Raw genomic sequence first — 17,887 nt, forward strand, 5'->3', positions numbered from 1 at the left:
CACAGTGAATTTAGGTCTACAACATGGCCAACAAATGAAGCACATGTTGCAGATAGGGGAAGGTCTGTAAAGAGAGATGAGCGTCCTCGTTTATACCCGTGCCTGGGTTTTCCAATTACATTTCCCAAATCACCTCAAAGCGTGTGGGACAGTTATGAAGGGCTGAATAGACTCCTCTGTTTCTGTGCACCAGTTTATAGCAGTAAGTAGCCTCCAACTGCTCCTGTCTAGCATGTTTGAGGGGCTGAATGGAACACAGAAGCATGGGACTGAGGAGCAGAAGTGGGTCATTACATACTTTGAGCCTTCTCCACCAGGCACTAAGATTGTGACTGATCAGGTTGTGGTCTCAGCCCCACTTTCCTGTCGATATACCATTATGCATGACTCACTTCTCTGTCAAATATTTACCTCATGCAGCTTTCAATCAATGTTAGCATAGAGGCATGATAAACTTCCAGTGAAGAGAATTCCCACTTGAAAAGTCCTTTCAGAATCATTCGTCATCCTTTTTTATAGAATCCGAGAGTCATGCAGAACGGAAACAGACCCGTTAGTCCAATCTGTTCACTCCGCTCAGATATCAAATCTGATCCAGTCCCATTGCCAGCACTTGGCCAATATCCCTCCTCTTTCAGACACTTTTTAAATGTGCGATTGTAACCGCCTTCAGCACTTCATCTGACAGCACTTTCCGTACACACACCATTCTCTGTGTGAAACATTTACCTTAAGGTCCCTTCTAAATCATTCGCCCTCTCCCCTTCAACCTATGCCCTCTTTTTCTGGACTCCCCTATCCTGGGGAGCAGAACGTGGTTGTTCAGAATATCAATGCCCCTGATGATTTTATAAACCTCTATAATGTCACCCCTCAATTTCTGACACTCCAGGGGGAAACCTCTCCCTAAAGCTCAAACTTCCAGTCCTGGAACATCTGTGTCTAAATCATTTCTGCAGAAAACCGAGTTGTACGCAGTATTCTTAAAGTCGTCTCACCAACATCCTGTGCAGATGTAACATGCCACAACAACCCCTGTACTCAATGTTCCGATTGATTAAGGGAAATGTGCCAAATGTGTTCTGTCCCACTCTGTCTACCTCGACTCCACTTTCAAGGAACAATGTACCTGCAGCCTTTGTTTGACAACACGCCCCAGGACCTTACCATCAAGTGTATAATTCCTGCCCTGGTTTGCGTTCACAAAATGCAAAGCCTTGTATTTATCTAAATTAAACTTCATCTCTCACTCCTTGCCCCTTTGTCCCATCTAATTGTGGTCTCGTTGTACTCTGAGATAATCGACTACACCACCTTTCTGGTATCATCTGTAACCTTACTAACTATGGCCCCAATATTCGCATCTAAATCCTTTACATAAATGATGAAATGCAGTGAACTCAGTACTGATTCTTACAGCACACTGCTGCTCACAAGCCTCCAGTCTGAAAAATATACTTCTTCCTTCAAGCCAATTGTGACTAGCTTCCCCTGTATCCCATGTGACTGAAACTTACCCATTTGTCTACCAATCAGAATGAAATACTTGCTGTGAAGTGGGGCTGAGTAGGTTAGGTTTATTTTCACTGGAAAAAAGGAGATTGAGGGGGGACTTGATTGAGGTTTACAAAATCATGATGTGTTGAGACAGGGTGGATAGAGAGGGGACTTTTCCCAGGGTGAAGGATTCAGTAATGAGGGATCGTGCTTTCAAGGTGAGAGGTGGAATGTTTAAGGTGGATACACGCGGTAAGTACTTCACACAGAGGGTGGTGGGCGTTTGGTGGGCGTTGGTAGCAGAGGTGGTAGAGGCAGGCACGGTAGATTCATTTAAGATGCGTCTGGACAGATGCATGAGTAGGTGGGGGGCAGAGGAATACAGATGCTTAGGAATTGACCGACAGATTTAGACAGTACATTTGGATCGGCTCAGGCTTGGAGGGCGAAGGGCCTGTTCATGGGCTGTAAATTTTCTTTGCTCTTTGTTCTTTAAATGAACACCTTGCTGAAGTCCATATAGACAATGTCAACCAAACTGTCTTCACCAATCTTCTTTGTCAGCTTTTCAAAAAACTCAACCGAATTAATGACCCATGATTTCCCATGCAGAAAGCCACGTTGTCTACTCCGATCAGCCCTTGCCTTCTCAAATGTATGTAAATGCTATCCCTCAGAATCCCCTCCAACAACTTACCCACCACCGACATCAGGCTCACCGGTGTATAATTCCCCGGCTTTTTGGGTCACTGTTTCCTTTCCTAGTCCCACTGCTCCCAACAAATGTTAAAAGTAACCAGGTTGGTGAGATGGCCGATGATATCTGTCTCAGACTGGGTCAGGATCAGTTTTCAGAACAAGTCAGACTAGTTTATTTAAGCTGCTCAAATAGCACGTTTATGATCCAGAGCAATGTTACTCAAACTATGGTGGAAAGATGAATGGCAAACTGTTTGGGTATTGCAAGAATATAATCAATATTTCCCTTTCTAAAAACACTGACACACACACACACACACACACACACACACACACACACACACACACACACACACACACACACACACACACACACACACACACACACACACACACACACACACACACACACACACACACTTTTAACTTGAAAGAACTCTGTCCAGATATTATTGGAACTCATGAAAAAGGGAAAATTGTGAGATTGTCCAAAACGCTATTCTGTATCTGAAGATATTGTACACAACTGCGAGCAATGGGATTCCATCCTGGGACAGTTGGATTTGGCTTAATTCCCTTTGCTTTAGGCAGTGAGGAGATTCCAATGAATTCTGGTCAGTGATCACCCAAAGGGTAGCACGGTGGTTAGGACTTCCTCTGGCAGCTCATTCCATATACGCACCACCCTCTGTGTGAAATGGTGCCCCTTTAGGCCTCATCAAAACTTTTCCTCTCTCACTTTCCACCAATACTCTATAGTTCTTGGCACGCTTAACCTGGGGGAAAACCCTGACTACTCACCCTATCCATGACCATTCTGATTTTATAAACGTTTACTGCTGCAAAATGTGACTTTAATCAACATGAATAGCTGTACTCTCAGTCATCCTGGGCCTAAATTCTGAAATACAATACTGACACCTCTTCCTTCTCCATCAGGTCACAATTCGAAATCCATTTTAATTAGTTTGTTCAGATGTACAGGAGACACATCTGTGAGCTTCACACCGAGACCTTTGTGCCTGGACGGACACTAGCACCACTCAGCAATACCCATAAAGCTGTAACAGTATTCTCCTGTGTGTTTGCTCATCAACCTGTTCTGACATGCTGTGACATATCTCTGAAACAGGCAGGACTTGAATCCAGGCCTTCTAGTCCAGAGCAAGGAAGACTACCACACAAGTTCAGGAATTGGAATCAAATTCAGAGCACTGACTGAGAGACAGGGACACTACGCACTACACTACCATACCCAGATTTTGGGACATATTTTAGTGCCCGCTTTCAGCTCAGTGTGGGTTTATTATAATCAGAGCTGAAAAATGTGTTGCTGGAAAAGCACTGCAGGTCAGACAGCATCCAAGGAGCAGGACAATCGATGTTTCAGGCATAAGCCCTTCTTCAGGAATGAGGCTGGTGTGCCAAGGAGGCTAAGATAAAAGGTAGGGAGGAGGGACTTGCGGGAGGGGCGCTGGGAATGTGATACGTGGAAGGAGGTGAGGGTGACGGTGATAGGCCGAAGAGGGGGTGGGGGTCGAGAGGTCGGGAAGAACATTGCAGGTCAAGAAGGTAGTGCTGAATCTGAGGGTTGGGACTGAGATAAGGTGGGTGAAGGGGAAATGAGGAAGCTGGAGAAATCCACATTCATCCCTTGTGGTTGGAGGGTTCCTAGGCAGAAGATGAGGCGCTCTTCCTCCAGGCGTCTTGTTGCCATGGTCTGGCGATGGAGGAGGCCAAGGACCTGCATGTCCTTGGCGGAGTGGGAGGGGGAGTTAAAGTGTTGAGCAATGGGGTGGTTGGGTTGGTTGGTGCGGGTGTCCCAGAGGTGTTCTCTGAAATGTTCCACAAGTAGGCGGCCTGTCTCCCCAATGTTGAGGAGACCACATCAGGTGCAGCGGATGCAGTAAATGATGTGTTTGGAGGTGCAGGTGAATTTGTGGCAGATATCGAAGGATCCCTTGAGGCCTTGGAGGGAAGTGAGGGGGGAGGTGTGGGCGAAGTTTTGCATTTCTTTCGGTTGCAGGGGAAGCTGCCAGGAGTGGAGGTTGGGTTGGTGGAGGTTGTGGACCTGACGAGGAAGTGGTGGAAGGAGTGGTTTTTCTGGAACACTGATAGTGGAGGGGAGGGAAAGATATCCCTGGTGGTGAGGTCTGTTTGGAGGTGGCGGAAATGACGAAGGATGATACGATGTATCCGGAGGTTGGTGGGGTGATAGGTGAGGACCAATGGGGTTCTGTCCTTGTGGTGATTGGTGGGGCGGGGCTCAAGGGCGGAGGAGCGGGAAGTGGAGGAGATGTGGTGGAGGGCATCATCGACCACGTCTGAGGGGAAGTTGCTGTCTTTGAAGAAGGACACCATCTGGGTTGTTCGGTATTGTAATTGACCCTCCTGGGAGCAGTTGCAGTCCAGGCGAAGGAATTGGAAATGGCGTTTTTACAGGGGGCAAGGTGGGAGGAAGTGTAATCTAGGCAGCTGTGGGAGTCAGTCGGTTTATAGAAAATGTCTGTGTTGAGTCGGTCGCCCAAGATAGAAATGGAGAGGTCTCGGAAGGGGAGGGAGGATTCTGAAACGGTCCAGGTGAATTTGAGGTCGGGGTGGAAGGTGTTAGTAAAGTGGATGAAATGTTCAACCGCCTCGTGGGAGCACGAGATAGCGCTGATACAGTCATTGATGTAGCGGAGGAAAAGGTGGGGGGTGATGCCAGTGTAGCTGCGGTAGGCCAGTGTCCGGCCTATCACGGTCACCCTCACCTCCTTCCACCTATCACATTCCCAATGCCCCTCCCCCAAGTCCCTCCTCCCTACCTTTTATATTAGCCTGCTTGGCACACCAGCCTCATTCCTGAAGAAGAGCTTATGCTCGAAACGTCGATTTTCCTGCTCCTTGGATGCTGCCTGACCTGCTGCGATTTTCCAGAAACACATTTTTCAGCTCTGATCTCTAGCATCTGCCATCCTCACTTTCTCCGATTCATTATAATCAGGTTATCATTACTCAATTACAAATAAAAACACTTTGTATTGTTAAACAAATGCAAGATATTTGTCTCAACTGTAGGATATTGAGTGTACATTCTGTGCCATCGAAATTAACTATGAACGGCTTTAATTGCTATTATCTGTTGTCTGCAATATTAGGGAAAGAAATCCTGCAGACACACTCTGCCCAATGAAGGGTCTCAAATGGATATTTATTACTGAACACCAGAGACGGAGAAGAGCTTACTTTCTAGCCCCAAAGCACTGAGCGGTATTACCCACTTCTAACGTGCGACTGCCCACTTCCTAAAGCCATGAAATGATGCCAGGCCGGTGATTACTGTCCAGCCTCTCCTCCTCACTGACTGTATCTGCAATCTGTACCTCCTCCCACGAACCACACAAGGCTACCCAAGCTCAGGGTCTTTGTGAAACTCAAGGCCGGAGTGTGCAGGCATCCTGGAGAGGGATGGGCATTTTAACATTGAAGGGGGAGGGTGAGATTGCAGTAATATCACACACTGAGCTGAGGGGTGGCAGATGGAGTTTAGTTTGGATTACTGCGATGTATTGGGTTTGGTAAATCAAACAAGAGGAGGACCTATACAGTTAAAAGTAGGGCCTTTGGCAGTGTTGTCGGACAGAGACCTAGGCCGTCAGGTATAATTCTTTAAAATTTGCACCTCATTTTGATCGTGTGGTTAAGAAAGTGTTGAACACACTTGCCTTCATCGGTCAGACCTTTGAGTATCAGAATTGGGACGTCATGTTGTGTTTGTACAGGACATTGGTGAGACCCCTTCTGGATTTGTGTGTCCAGTCTGGTCATCCTGCCCGATCATTCCATAGGCGCACCACCCTCTGGGTGAAAAAGATGCCCCTTAGGTCACTTTTAAATGTTTCCCCTCTCACATTAAGCCCATGTCCTCTAGTTTTGGACTTCCCGTATCCTTAGAAAACACCTTGACTATTCACTTTGATATTACTGACCTTGATATTATTAAACTGGAGAGGGTTCAGAAGAGATTAACCTGGATGTTGTTGGGAATGGAGGGAGTGAGCGAAAAGGAGAGGCTGGATAGGCTGGGACTTTTTTTACTGGAGAGTATGAGATTAAGGGGTAACTTCACAGAAATTTACAAAGTCGTGAGGGTACAGATAAGCAGAAGGGTTGATGTCTTTTCCCTAGAGTTGGGAATTCAAAACTGAGGGATATTTTAAGATGCGAGGAAAAATGATTCACAAATGTCATGAGAGGTAATTATTTCAGACAGAGTCTGGCTTGTGTGTGGAATGAACTTCCAGAGGAAGCGGTGAAAGCAGTGACAGTTTACAATGTTTTAAGGACATTTAGATCAGTATAAGGATAAGACATCAGTTTGCATGGTGCTGGGAGCAGCTGCCCTCTCCCTCCCCGTCTCTGAATGAATCCCTGTTGGTTTTCACCCTCTGCCAATGCCTGTGCAGTAGCGTGTGGAGGCCAGCAGAGGGTGGCATTGCATCACTTTAAACACCACAGAGACTGCCAGACCTGCCCCACACAGAGACACACAGATACACTGACAAGAATTGTTAGGAATTGAAGCTCATCTGGTAATTTCAATTAAACATAAAGAAACGTTCAATTCATCTTGTAAACTGGTCAAATATGAATGGCAGAGAACTCCCAAATTCCACAGTTTAAATAAAAAACATCAATTTATTTTTTTACCTCTGAAAGTGAACATTTTGCATCAACTATTCAAAACTCTGAGACCCCCAATCTCTTAACTGCTTGTTACCCAACTCCAGTTCTCTTGCAATATGTGTTTCTGGGTCTGCCATTCTCTCATATCTCAAGTGCTTGTAAGCTCTCAGTTCAGAACAGCATTCACCTCCTCCTAAAGGTACAGTACACGCTTTCAACTTCATCACATCATACCCTGATTAATATAGATAAGTGGAACCTATCCAGATCTCTCTTGCTCTGTGGTTTGTTAATATTTCTTTCAAACCGTCTGGATTTTTGTTGCTCCGTTGACAGCATGTCATTATTCGACACCGTCCATGGAGCAATATTTCACTTCCTCACACTCGTGAGTGCGGCAGGATTTCAGATGTTTCATGGGGACTGTGACGCTAGGACAATCTCAATGTTTGTAGATGGCATCGAACCTGGACGAATTGTAAAATCTATGGAGGGCAGTGTGGAACTTTAACAGTAAAATCACACATTGGTGTCGTGTCCAGGTATATAGCAGATGGGGATCAATGCAGAGCAATGTGAGGTGATGCAGATTGGTACGAAAGATAAATAAAGAGAGTCTAAAGCAGGCTGTTGCATTAAAAAGGGGCTGCAGGTACAGAGGCCACTGCGTGTATATGAGCACAGATTATTGAAGATGTCGGGACAAGGGGGTGGGGAGCAGTTACTGTCACAGATTAGTTTCAGTATCTGAGCTGTTTACAGGGGGAGGTGTAGGAGGGAATCGTGGTGCTCCCTTCCTGGGAGGTGGTGGTGACGATGTGTTGTGAGCCCACCCTCCTGCCCACCGAGACCGTGGGGATTCCATTTCTACCAGCTCGACACAAAAGGGAGATGGCATCAGGGCCACGTTTCTAATTTGTGTCGGGGGGCAACGGAGCTGCCCGTGTGTTTAAAGTTAGAATCACCCTTCATTGAACATTGCTCCTTACTCGGTCGGTGGGACATGGATGTTTCAGAATCTCCACACGAGGCGTCCTGGTCCTCTCCGGCTCGTACCGGGGTTCTCCCAACATGGCGGGGGGCGGGGGTGAGGGAACGGACATCGGGGACTTCACCACCGGGCTTGGCCCTTTCTGTCCTATTCCAGGCTGTTTATCCTGGAATGGTAGAAGGGGAGGGAGTGAGGGTGGGAGTGGGTGGCCCTGCTTTTAGCTGGTATAGGTAGGGGACGTGGTAATGGTGAGGTGTCCGGAGGGAGTCAGTCCACAGTGTTGTATCCATGCAGTGTTATTAATGTGGTGGGTGGGGGGGTGGGTAAAGTGGAGGGGGAGAGAGAGAGAGAAGGAGAGACAGACAGAGACAGAGAGAGAGAGAAGGTGCTGCATGCAGCAGTGAGACCGGTGGAGCATGAGCCTTGTTCGGGGGTCAGTGCTATAACAGATATACAGAGTGTGAGGGAGCAGAGAGAATACGGTGACCCTTATTCTGACAGACTGGGGAAGGTTATTGATGCTTATCCTGAATTGCTGGACATTTCCTCAGACCACAGTTACTGCACTGAGCTGGGTGGTGAGCTCAGATCATGCTCGGTGGGTCTGATGGTGTGGCCCCCTCTGGGAAGAGAACGGTCCCCTTCTGTACTAGAGCAATCACCAGGCTCTCCGTGCCCCTGTCGACAAACCGCGGTGTAATTACACCTTATCTGCCATCCTCGGGGTAAACTGCAGGGCAGCTCCGGACTGAGAAAGCTCAACTGTATGCCCCTTGGCCTTTTAAAGATGGCCCCAGTGTCAGTGGTCATGGAATATCCAGGGGCAACCAGGCGATGGTGAGTACCTCCAGCCATGATGGGTGGGAGTGTTGGGCTGGTATTGAATGAGAGGGACACCATGGGATGTGGTGGGTAGTTAATGAGGTGAGTTCGATAGGATAGCACGAGGAAAGTAGCTCGGCCCCGTGTGGATGATCCCTCTGTCACACTCAATGGAAATGGCACTGAGACAAATTATTGCTATATTTAGCTCAATGAGTCAAAGACTCTGCTGACCCTACACCCAGATACAAAGCTGCAGGACAAATACTCATCCAAAACTCCGCATCATCTGAACTCCCACCAATATCCTGTTCACCTACCATTCTTGGAAACACTTACGTTACACGATGCTGTTAAAATGTTTTCATTTCTGCATTCTGAAACCTGGGAGCACATCCTTCCATAACACTGTCTCTCTGTCTCCCCCTCTGTGTCTATTTCCCACAGCCCTCCCATTTGTTATTGTTTAACTTGATTCCCCCTCCATCTCTGTATCTCTGTGGCAGTCTTGTTCACACCCACAGCATCCCCTTGTCAGGACACAATGGAGAGATGGAGCTGGAAATGGGTGGGAGCTGCACATCCTGTCACTTCCAGCATGGGCTGCAAGTTTCCCCACGCTGGGCAGGGATCTAACACAATGCTACTGAGCAATGCACTGGGGTCGTGTACACAGTCCTACATGCTGGGAGGGTAACTGCTCCTGGGTTACAGATCAATGCACTGGGGAGGTAACTGCTCCTGCGTTACAGATCAATACACTGGGGTGGAGTACAGAGTCCTAGATGCTGGGAGGGTAACTGCTCCTGGTTTACAGATCAATGCGCTGGGGTGCAGTACAGTGTCCTACATGCTGGGAGGGTAACTGCTCCTGGTTTACAGATCAATGCACTGGGTTGGGGTACACAGTCCTACATGCTTGGAGGGTAACTGCTCCAGGTTACAAATTAGTGATCACTGCGCAGCTCCTGGTGATGAACAGATGTTTAATCCGGGTTTATCGATCAATTCATGGGTGTGGTCTCCACTGCTTCTCACACTTAACAGGCAGGAGGCTGGATGAACACAGCAAGCCAGGCAGCATTGGGAGGTGTGGAATTTGACATTTCCCGTGTAAACCTTCTTCAGGACACCTTCAGAGTGTTACTCCCAAAACGTCGATTTCTCCACCTCCTGATGCTGCCTGGCTTGCTGTGTTCTTCCAGCCTCCTGCCTGTCTACTTTGGATTCCAGCATCAGAAGGGGTTTTTTTGTCTCTATCCCAGCTTCCCATACTCGACAGATGGTTTAAAGGTAAATGCTCTGACATGGTCTGTGCAGTGTTTCACTCTGGACAGATTGCTGGATTGTACTGACCAGTGCAATGGATGAATCTGGACAGATTGCTGGCTTGCACTGAGCAGTACACTGTCCTGGTCTGCACAGTGTTCCACGGTGAACAGACATCTCCTCTGGGTTTATGGTGTCTGGGTTGGTTCTGTGAGGTGGATTGAGAGTGTGGAATATCTAACCATTTCAGCTGATCTGGTAATACCTTTAGTTTCCATTCCTGTGATTGGACTCTCCGTCTCTCACCCCCTTAACGTTACAGTGTGCCCAGGTACAGTTCATCATGTTGTTGAATACCCGCTGTCCTGGGAGCAGGCAAAGCCTCTTCATTCAGAAGCAGGCAGCCATTCCCATTGTCCTCGCGTCTCCACGCAGAAAGGAATGATAGCCTTTTAGATAAAGGCTGTCCCAGTTGTACAGGGCTCAAAACATCCTCCCCCTCACCAAGTCCCACCACCAACCAACCACATCAAAATACCCGGTATGTACTGAGAGTAATGGGGCCACTGAGAACATCAGAGAGCAGACCATCAGAGTGATGGGGCCACACTTCCCAAGTCTGGACAGATCAGAGTGAACCCTCCAGTACACATGGTATCACTAAGTCCTGTAATCCCTCTCCATCTATGTAATACACAGCCTGTTATTCTTCCTGAAAAAAGATCACAGGTTCACAGTTACCCACATTATATTCGATCTACCAAGTTGTTGTCTGTTACTTATCCATTTACAGAGTCTCTACCTCCCCTTGAGAACTTCAGTTTATCTCAATCTTACTGTCAGTTAAAATTTAGGTAGAACATGTTTGTTCCATTTCTGGAAACCATTGATGTAATTTGCAAATAGTTGAGGTCCCAGAACTGGTCACTGCAGTCAATAATTTGAGTTAAACTGATAGAGACTGATTTCTCCCTAATTCATTCTTGCTCCTGGCTCAGTATCCCCCCTCCCTCCCCGTATTCCTATGTAGCAGCTTTGAAAGGCTGTATCTTCCCTGCATTTCCTGTGTAACAGGTTGCAAAGATTAAAAGATCTGCTCCAATAGCTGAGTAACAGCATCTAATGGCCGAATGGCCTCATTCTGTTCCTGTTTAAATCTCTTGTTTTTTTTTTAGTGAACATGATGTCTGACACTTCAGTTTATTTTTAGTGCTTATTTTTCCCCAGCATCCATGTTGTGTGTGTACAGGTGTGAGACACAGTGAGAGACGCAAAGTGCATGAATCTTTATTCAAATTTCCACCACCAGGAAGAAAGGAAACACGCGAGTGGCCAGTGACAAGCAGTGCGCTTCACATCAAAGGGCAATGCTGTATGATCAAACAGTGAAGGGGAGGGCAGGGATTAAATCAAAATAGAGTTGGAGGGGGAAATAATGCACTCCACTCCCTGCGGCGCCCACCTCTCCGTGAACAACTCCAGGATGTTGGTGTACACCGCGTACTCCTTCTCCAAGGACACACGGGCTCTAACATAGCAGAATAGGGGCAGGCAGTAGTCCCTAAGAACCCCCTCCACGGCCCGCTGCCTGGTCCTGTTTATGGCCAGTTCAACCAGGCCCAGGAGCAGACCCATGAGGAGGTCTTCAGACCTGTTCTCCCTCCTCCGTACCGGGTGCCCGAAGATCAGGAGCGTGGGACTGAAGTGCAGCCAAAAGCAGAGGAGCAGGTTTTTCAGAAAATCAAAAATGGAGTGCAAACGCCCACACCCAATATATACATGGTCCACGGACTCCACAGCGCCACAGAACAAGCAGTTGGGCTGGGAGTCTATGAACCAACGCAATCTGCGGTTGCGGGGGACCATCCACGACAGCTCCCCGAGAGAAAGGGGAGGACTCCCGCCTAGAGAGCCCTCCATTGGTGATCCCCACCGCCCAGTCGCAAATGGGCACGCCAAGGCGCGAGCGGACGGTGGATGAGAGAGAAGAGATGGACGGTGTGCAGCAGCAGTCGATACAGGACCCGCCTTTTTACGTCCTTAAAAGGGACAAAATTAATATTCCAGAGGCAGCTCAGGTTGTGGGGCACAGGCTCCCGCGGGAAGTACGGGACCCTAGGGCCAATGTGAAATTCCGTCTGGGCTGGGGTGAGCGCGGACGGGATCCCACCGCACACCTGAGCGTCCTCCAACTGGTGCACTACGTCGGGTCCGAGCACCGCCGTTTTAAGGCGTCGGATGGCGGTGGCCACGTACTGGACGTCTACCGCTGCCCTGATCGCTACGTCCTGCGGCAGCGTCCAGCCCAGGCCCCCGGCACCCAGCACATCCCCGACCCTGGTCACCCTCGCCGCCGCGGCCCTCCCCTCCGACAGCCACTCGAACCCGCGAGTACGGAGGTGCGGATTCCTGAGCAACGGCTCCCTGACGACAGCTGCTTCTCCAGCCGGAGGGTAGCGGCGACGCGATTCGACCATGTTCCAGACAGTGATCAGGTCCTGGTAGAAGACAGGCATGGTCTTGAGGGCAACCTCCAAACCGTCACAGTCAACAAACAGGAGCTGCGTGTCGTAGTTGAGGTTACACACCTGGCGGAAAAAATACGTAGCCAGTACGCCCCACCGAGAAGGAGGCTCGACGTAAATGTATTGCTGCAAGGTCTGAAGGCAGAACGTCGTGACCTGGGTGCAGACGCACACCAGCGACTGACCGCCCTCCTCAATAGGGAGACTCAGAACCTGCGCGGTGACCCAGTGCATTTTTTGTTCCAGAAGAAGTCGACCAACGTTCTCCGGAAGGCAGCGACAAAGCCAGGAGGAGGGACCAAAGTGACCAGCCGGTACCACAGCATGGCGGCCACCAGCTGGTTTATGACCAGCAATCGTCTCCTGTAAGATAGCACTCAGAGCAGTCCTGTCCAGCGGCCTAGGCGAGCCGAGACTTTGGCCTCCAGCTCCTGCCAGTTGGCCGGCCAGGATTCCTCAGCCGGGCTGAGGTAGACCCCCAGGTAGAGGAGATGGGTGGTACTCCAGCTGAACCCCCGCAACTCCTCCGGCAGAGTCCACCTGCCACGGATCGACCAGTGGTCTGGAACATTTGGCCCAGTTTATCCTGGTGGAAGACGCTGCCGAGTACATGACCTGGCACACGCGCATCCTCCCCAGGTCAGCCGGGTCGATGAAAGAGAAGAGCACATCGGCGGCGTAAGCCGAGAGGACCAAACCACTGCCCACACCATGCAGAACCAGCCCCTACAACCTACCCCACAAGAGGCGCAGGAAAGGCTCCACGCACAGGGAATACAGCTGGCTGGACGGTGGCAGCCTTGATGTACTCCTCTCCCGAAGTGAAGGGGCGCCGACAGGGAACCGTTAACTTTAACCAGACACTCTGCAGTGGTATGCAAAAGTTGGATCGGGGCGAGGAACAGCATCCCGAACCCAAATGCCCGCAGAGTCCCGAGCAGGTATTCGTGATCGACCCTGTTGAACACCTTCTCCTGGTCGAGAGCAGGAAGGCGCTCGGCAGACCAGCCCGTCGACAGAAATGGATTAGGTCCCGGACCAGGTGGATGTTGTCTTGAATAAAACTCTTGATGGGCTGAATAACCTGCTTCAGTACAGGTGAAGTTGGGATTAATGCACAACATTTTGGAACCATCAGTGAATAGGCCACTTCTGACTTTATGATGGAGGAAAGGCGATTGATGCTGCAGCTGCTGCGAGCCCACAGTGTCTCATGGATGGCTAGTTTCCATGTGCTTGGTCCTTTAGAAGTATGTCCCTACTTCACAGGAGGGAGTGCTACATCACACAGTGGGCAGGGTCTTCAATATGAGCTGAGACTTTCCGTCCACCAGGACTGTGTGCTGGCGGCTCCGACAGATACTGTCAGGGACAGATCCATCTGGGACAAGGGGTTTGGTGAGAATGTTTCCCTCTTGTTGGTTCCCCTATCACTTCCCCCAGTCTGACTGCTGTGTATGTGAGGCCCCTCAATGCTCAGTCAGTGGTGGGCCTGTGGATACACTCTTGGTGATGAACATTGAAGTCCCACACCCAGAGGACGTTCTGTGTCCTTGTCATTCCTGAAGAAGTGCATGTGCCCGAAACGTCGAATCTTCTGTTCCCTAGATGCTGCCTGACCTGCTGTGCTGTTCCAGCAATAAAGTTTCAGCTGTGTCCTTGTCACCCTCAGTGCTTCCTCTGATTTGTTTCTAACATCGAGGGGAACTGAGTTATCACCGAGAGGAGGGGTGGGGGGCAGGAGATATCCATCCTCAGGCGATTTCCTTGACCATGATCTGTTACCATGAGATTTCCAGTGTTCTGGAATTAATGTTGGGGAATTGCAGGGTAACTCCTTCCCTGACTGTATCCCAGGGAGTCCCCATCACTGGTGTGTCTATCCTGGCGGTGGGACAGGATTACCCAAAGATGGTGATGGGGCTTCATGAAACATGAACCATCAGGCCTGGTCCCGTGAGTATGACGATGTTGCACTGTTTCCTGACGGGAGTGTGGTGCTGGAAAAGCACAGCAGGTCCGGCAGCGTCCGTGGAGCAGGGGAATGAACGTTTCAGGCATAATCTTTTAATCAGGAATGAGACTTGTGGACCGGGGAGCTGAGAGATAAATGGGAGGGGACTGGGGCTTTGGCTGGGGGGAAGGAAGCTGGGAATGTGATCAGAAGATGGAGGTGGGGGAGAAGCGATAGGTCAGAGAGGAGGGTGGGGTGGATGGGGGAAAAGGTGATGGACAGGTCAAGGTGTTCCCCTGAACTTTATGTCCCCAACATCGTATAAGTGATGTTCCTTGAAAGGTTCTGTCCCCAACATTCTATAATGTCATTCCCCGGAACGTTCTGTCCCTGACATTGTTTGTGAACGGCCGGACGTCAGTGAATTGAACAAACGATAATATCCCGAGGGAAGAGATCCCGTTCCAGGGAGAAGGGGACACTGCTCCGAAGGCCACTCAGTCAGTTAAAGGGGTGAATACGTTTTCCCTGCGTTTACATTTCTTCACGACACAGAATCATCCACAATTTAGACCAAAATACAGGAATTCCCAAACTCCGTTTGTCTTCAGGAAACTGGGAGAGAGTCCTTCAGGACAGCAACATTTCCACCCTCCGTATTAGGAACTGGGAAGGACTGACCTGTGTCTGCTCTCGAGTGATCGAGTGTGTGGGAATGTTCTAAAACTATCTGTCCTTATGGATGTGTCTCTGTGTGTTTGGGGAGGGAGGGTTTCTTGTGGTTTATGTCACATTTTAGTCAGTAATTCAGACCTTCCCATTTGTTATTCCAGCTCCAATTATTTTAACAAGTCCCTGAATGCAGGGACACATTTGGAAATCTAACTGGGCCCCCAATCAAACGGGTCCCTTTGCCTCCAGGCTGACGGATAATGGGTTTGTTTTCCTTCCTCACAGTTAACGTAGTGACCATCTATGTCCTGCTTTATAAAGATTGTGGATTGTCTCCATGTGTCAGACGTTACCTGGGGGCCATGGCAGCGGCGGATCTCCTGGTCATTATCCTCGACCTGATTCTGAGACACATTCCCATTGTTTATCTGGAACAGTTTTATTTCCTGATGGACTCCATTCCCGTGTGTAATATCCACGCCGTCCTGCTTTATGCAGCCACTGACTGCTCTGTCTGGTTCACCGTCACTTTCACCTTTGATCGGTTTGTGGCCATTTGTTGCCAGAAGCTGAAAAGTAAATATTGCAGTGAGAAAACGGCGGCTGTGGTTCTGGGAGCAGTGACTGTGCTGAGCTGTTTAAAGAACATTTCCTGGTATTTTATGCTCACGGCTTGGTATTGGCTGGGGAACAATCCCTGGTTTTGTTATGTAACAGACTCTGTTCGAACCTCCAGTGTCTGGGGTACAATCGAGTTCCTCCATCACATTCTAACCCCGTGTGTCCCATTTCTTCTGATTCTGCTGCTCAATGTTCTCACCGTCAGACACATTTTAGTGACCAGCAGAGCCCGGAGGAGACTCCGCGCTCACACCAATGGGGACGCTCAGTCTGACACTGAAATGAGAAACCGAAAAAAATCCATCATTTTACTGTTTGTGATCTCGGCCAATTTCATCATGTTATGGTCAACGTTAATGCTTTATTCTCTATGGAACAGGTTGTCTCATATTGGGTCTGGGTCTGTATATCTTGATCCCTTTGTGGGGGAATTGGGCTTCATGCTGCAGGTCCTCAGTTGCTGCACAAATACCGCGATTTATGCCGTGACCCAGACTAAGTTCAGGCAGCAGCTGAAGAATGTGCCGAAATATCCCTTCACCCAAATCCATCCATCCATCAAATTCCCTCATTAATCTATCCATCCGGGATTTTCTCATTTCAGTTCAGTGTTTCAGCGATGGAGCAGCCTGTCGCTATGGTAACAGACTGAGGGTAGAGCTGGTTTGTCCATCCTTATCCCACAGGGGGGTTACAGGGAAACATTTCAATGTTTCTCACAACTCAGGGGCCAGTGAGAAAAGGCACAATCCCACTGACTGTATCCATCACTTCCATTTGTAAACAACAAAAATGTTGATTAAAGCGTGCCGAGCAGCAGAGTGACCGATGTTGTTGTGTGTCTTTGTGTTGGAGAAACTGAGCTGGAGAGAGACAGACTCAGCCCCAAGTCCTGGTCCTCAGGGAAGGGGAGGGCAGCGCCCTGAGCTCAGGAGCTGGGTTTAAATCCCTCTGACCCCCCACTCCAATCTGGCCTCCCATTTCCTCTCCCCCACTTTTCCTCCTCAATTCTCTCCCACTCTCTCGCTCTTTCAGCACACTCTCTCGTTCTCATCACCTCTCCCTTTCACTCTTCCTCTTCCCCCTCTCTCTCACACACACCCCCAAGCCCGGTTTCTCCACATGCCTTCACACCTCCCTGTCCCCCTTCCCCTTGTCTCTCCTGCCGACTCTGTCTCCCTCCCACAATTCTGTTTCGACCCAATTTTCCCTCCTCCCACCTCCCACATCCCACCCCCAACCCCCACACGCAGCCGCACCACCACGAACTCCCCAGACTCTGGTTCAGAGGGAGAGGGAAGAATCAGGGGACAGAGTGTGTCAGAGAGAGGGGGGGAGGGCGGGATAGAGATGCAGGCAAAGAGAAACGATGGGAGGTGGGGAGGGAGAGAGACACCGAGGGAGGGGGATCGAGAGTGAGAGAAGGAGGAGAGGGAGATAGAGTGAGAGGGAGAGAAAGAACGACAGGGGAGGAGACAATGAGAGAGAGGGGTGAGAGACGGGGGCGAGAGGGGGGACCGAGAGAAGGGGAACAGAGAGCGCGGAGAGAGGGGGGAAGAGAGAGCAGATAGAGAGTGAGGGAAAAGAGAAGGTGGGAGAGAGAGGATAGGCGAGAGAGAGAGGATGGGAGAGAGGAGGGGAGATGGAGTAGGGGAGAGAGAGAAGGGAAGAGAGAGGAAGGGAGAGAATCGATAGGAGAGGGGGGGGAGAGGAAGCAAGAGAGTGGAAGGGAGAGTGGAGGGAGGAGCGAGGAGGGGGAGAGAGGAGAAGGAGAGAGGAGAGGGAGAGTGGAGGGGAGAGGAGGGCGTGAGAGATGGGAGGGGAAAGGGTGTAGAGAGAGGGGCGTAGAAAGAGGGGGTTAGAGAGACGGTGAGGAGAGAAGGGGTAGAGAGAGGGGGTAGAGAGGGGAGAAGACAGAGGGCGAGAGAGAGAGACGTAGAGAGAGGGGCGGTGAGAGAGAGAGAGAGAGAGAGAGGGGAGGCCGAGAGAGGGAAGGGAGATTGAGAGGGGAGGGAGAGTGAGAGGAGAGGGCGAGAGACAGGAGGGTGAGAGACGGGAGGGAGAGAGGGGAGGGCGAGAGAGAACAGGGCGAGAGAGGGGAGGGCAAGAGAGGGGATGGCGAGAGAGGGAAGGGAGAGTGAGAGGAGAGGGAGAGGGAAGGGAGGGAGA

The 17,887-nt window shown here is 49.8% G+C and overlaps 1 protein-coding gene across 2 annotated transcripts in view; it reads left to right on the top strand.

The window, feature by feature from the left end:
• The window catches only part of LOC148137412 (putative G protein-coupled receptor 139), a 104,099-nt gene extending 87,806 nt beyond the window's left edge, over positions 1-16,293 (top strand). For both annotated transcript variants that reach the window (XM_087982734.1, XM_087982735.1), the window contains exon 2: positions 15,383-16,293. In XM_087982734.1, coding sequence (XP_087838860.1) covers positions 15,383-16,293 — 911 coding nt within the window. The remainder of the gene's footprint in view (positions 1-15,382) is intronic.
• The last annotated feature ends 1,594 nt before the right edge of the window (positions 16,294-17,887 follow it).

Source organism: Chiloscyllium plagiosum, unplaced genomic scaffold (assembly GCF_037043375.1).
Source record: "Chiloscyllium plagiosum isolate Xiang-an unplaced genomic scaffold, Cpla_swu_hap1 HiC_scaffold_44, whole genome shotgun sequence".
Classification (NCBI taxonomy): domain Eukaryota; kingdom Metazoa; phylum Chordata; class Chondrichthyes; order Orectolobiformes; family Hemiscylliidae; genus Chiloscyllium; species Chiloscyllium plagiosum.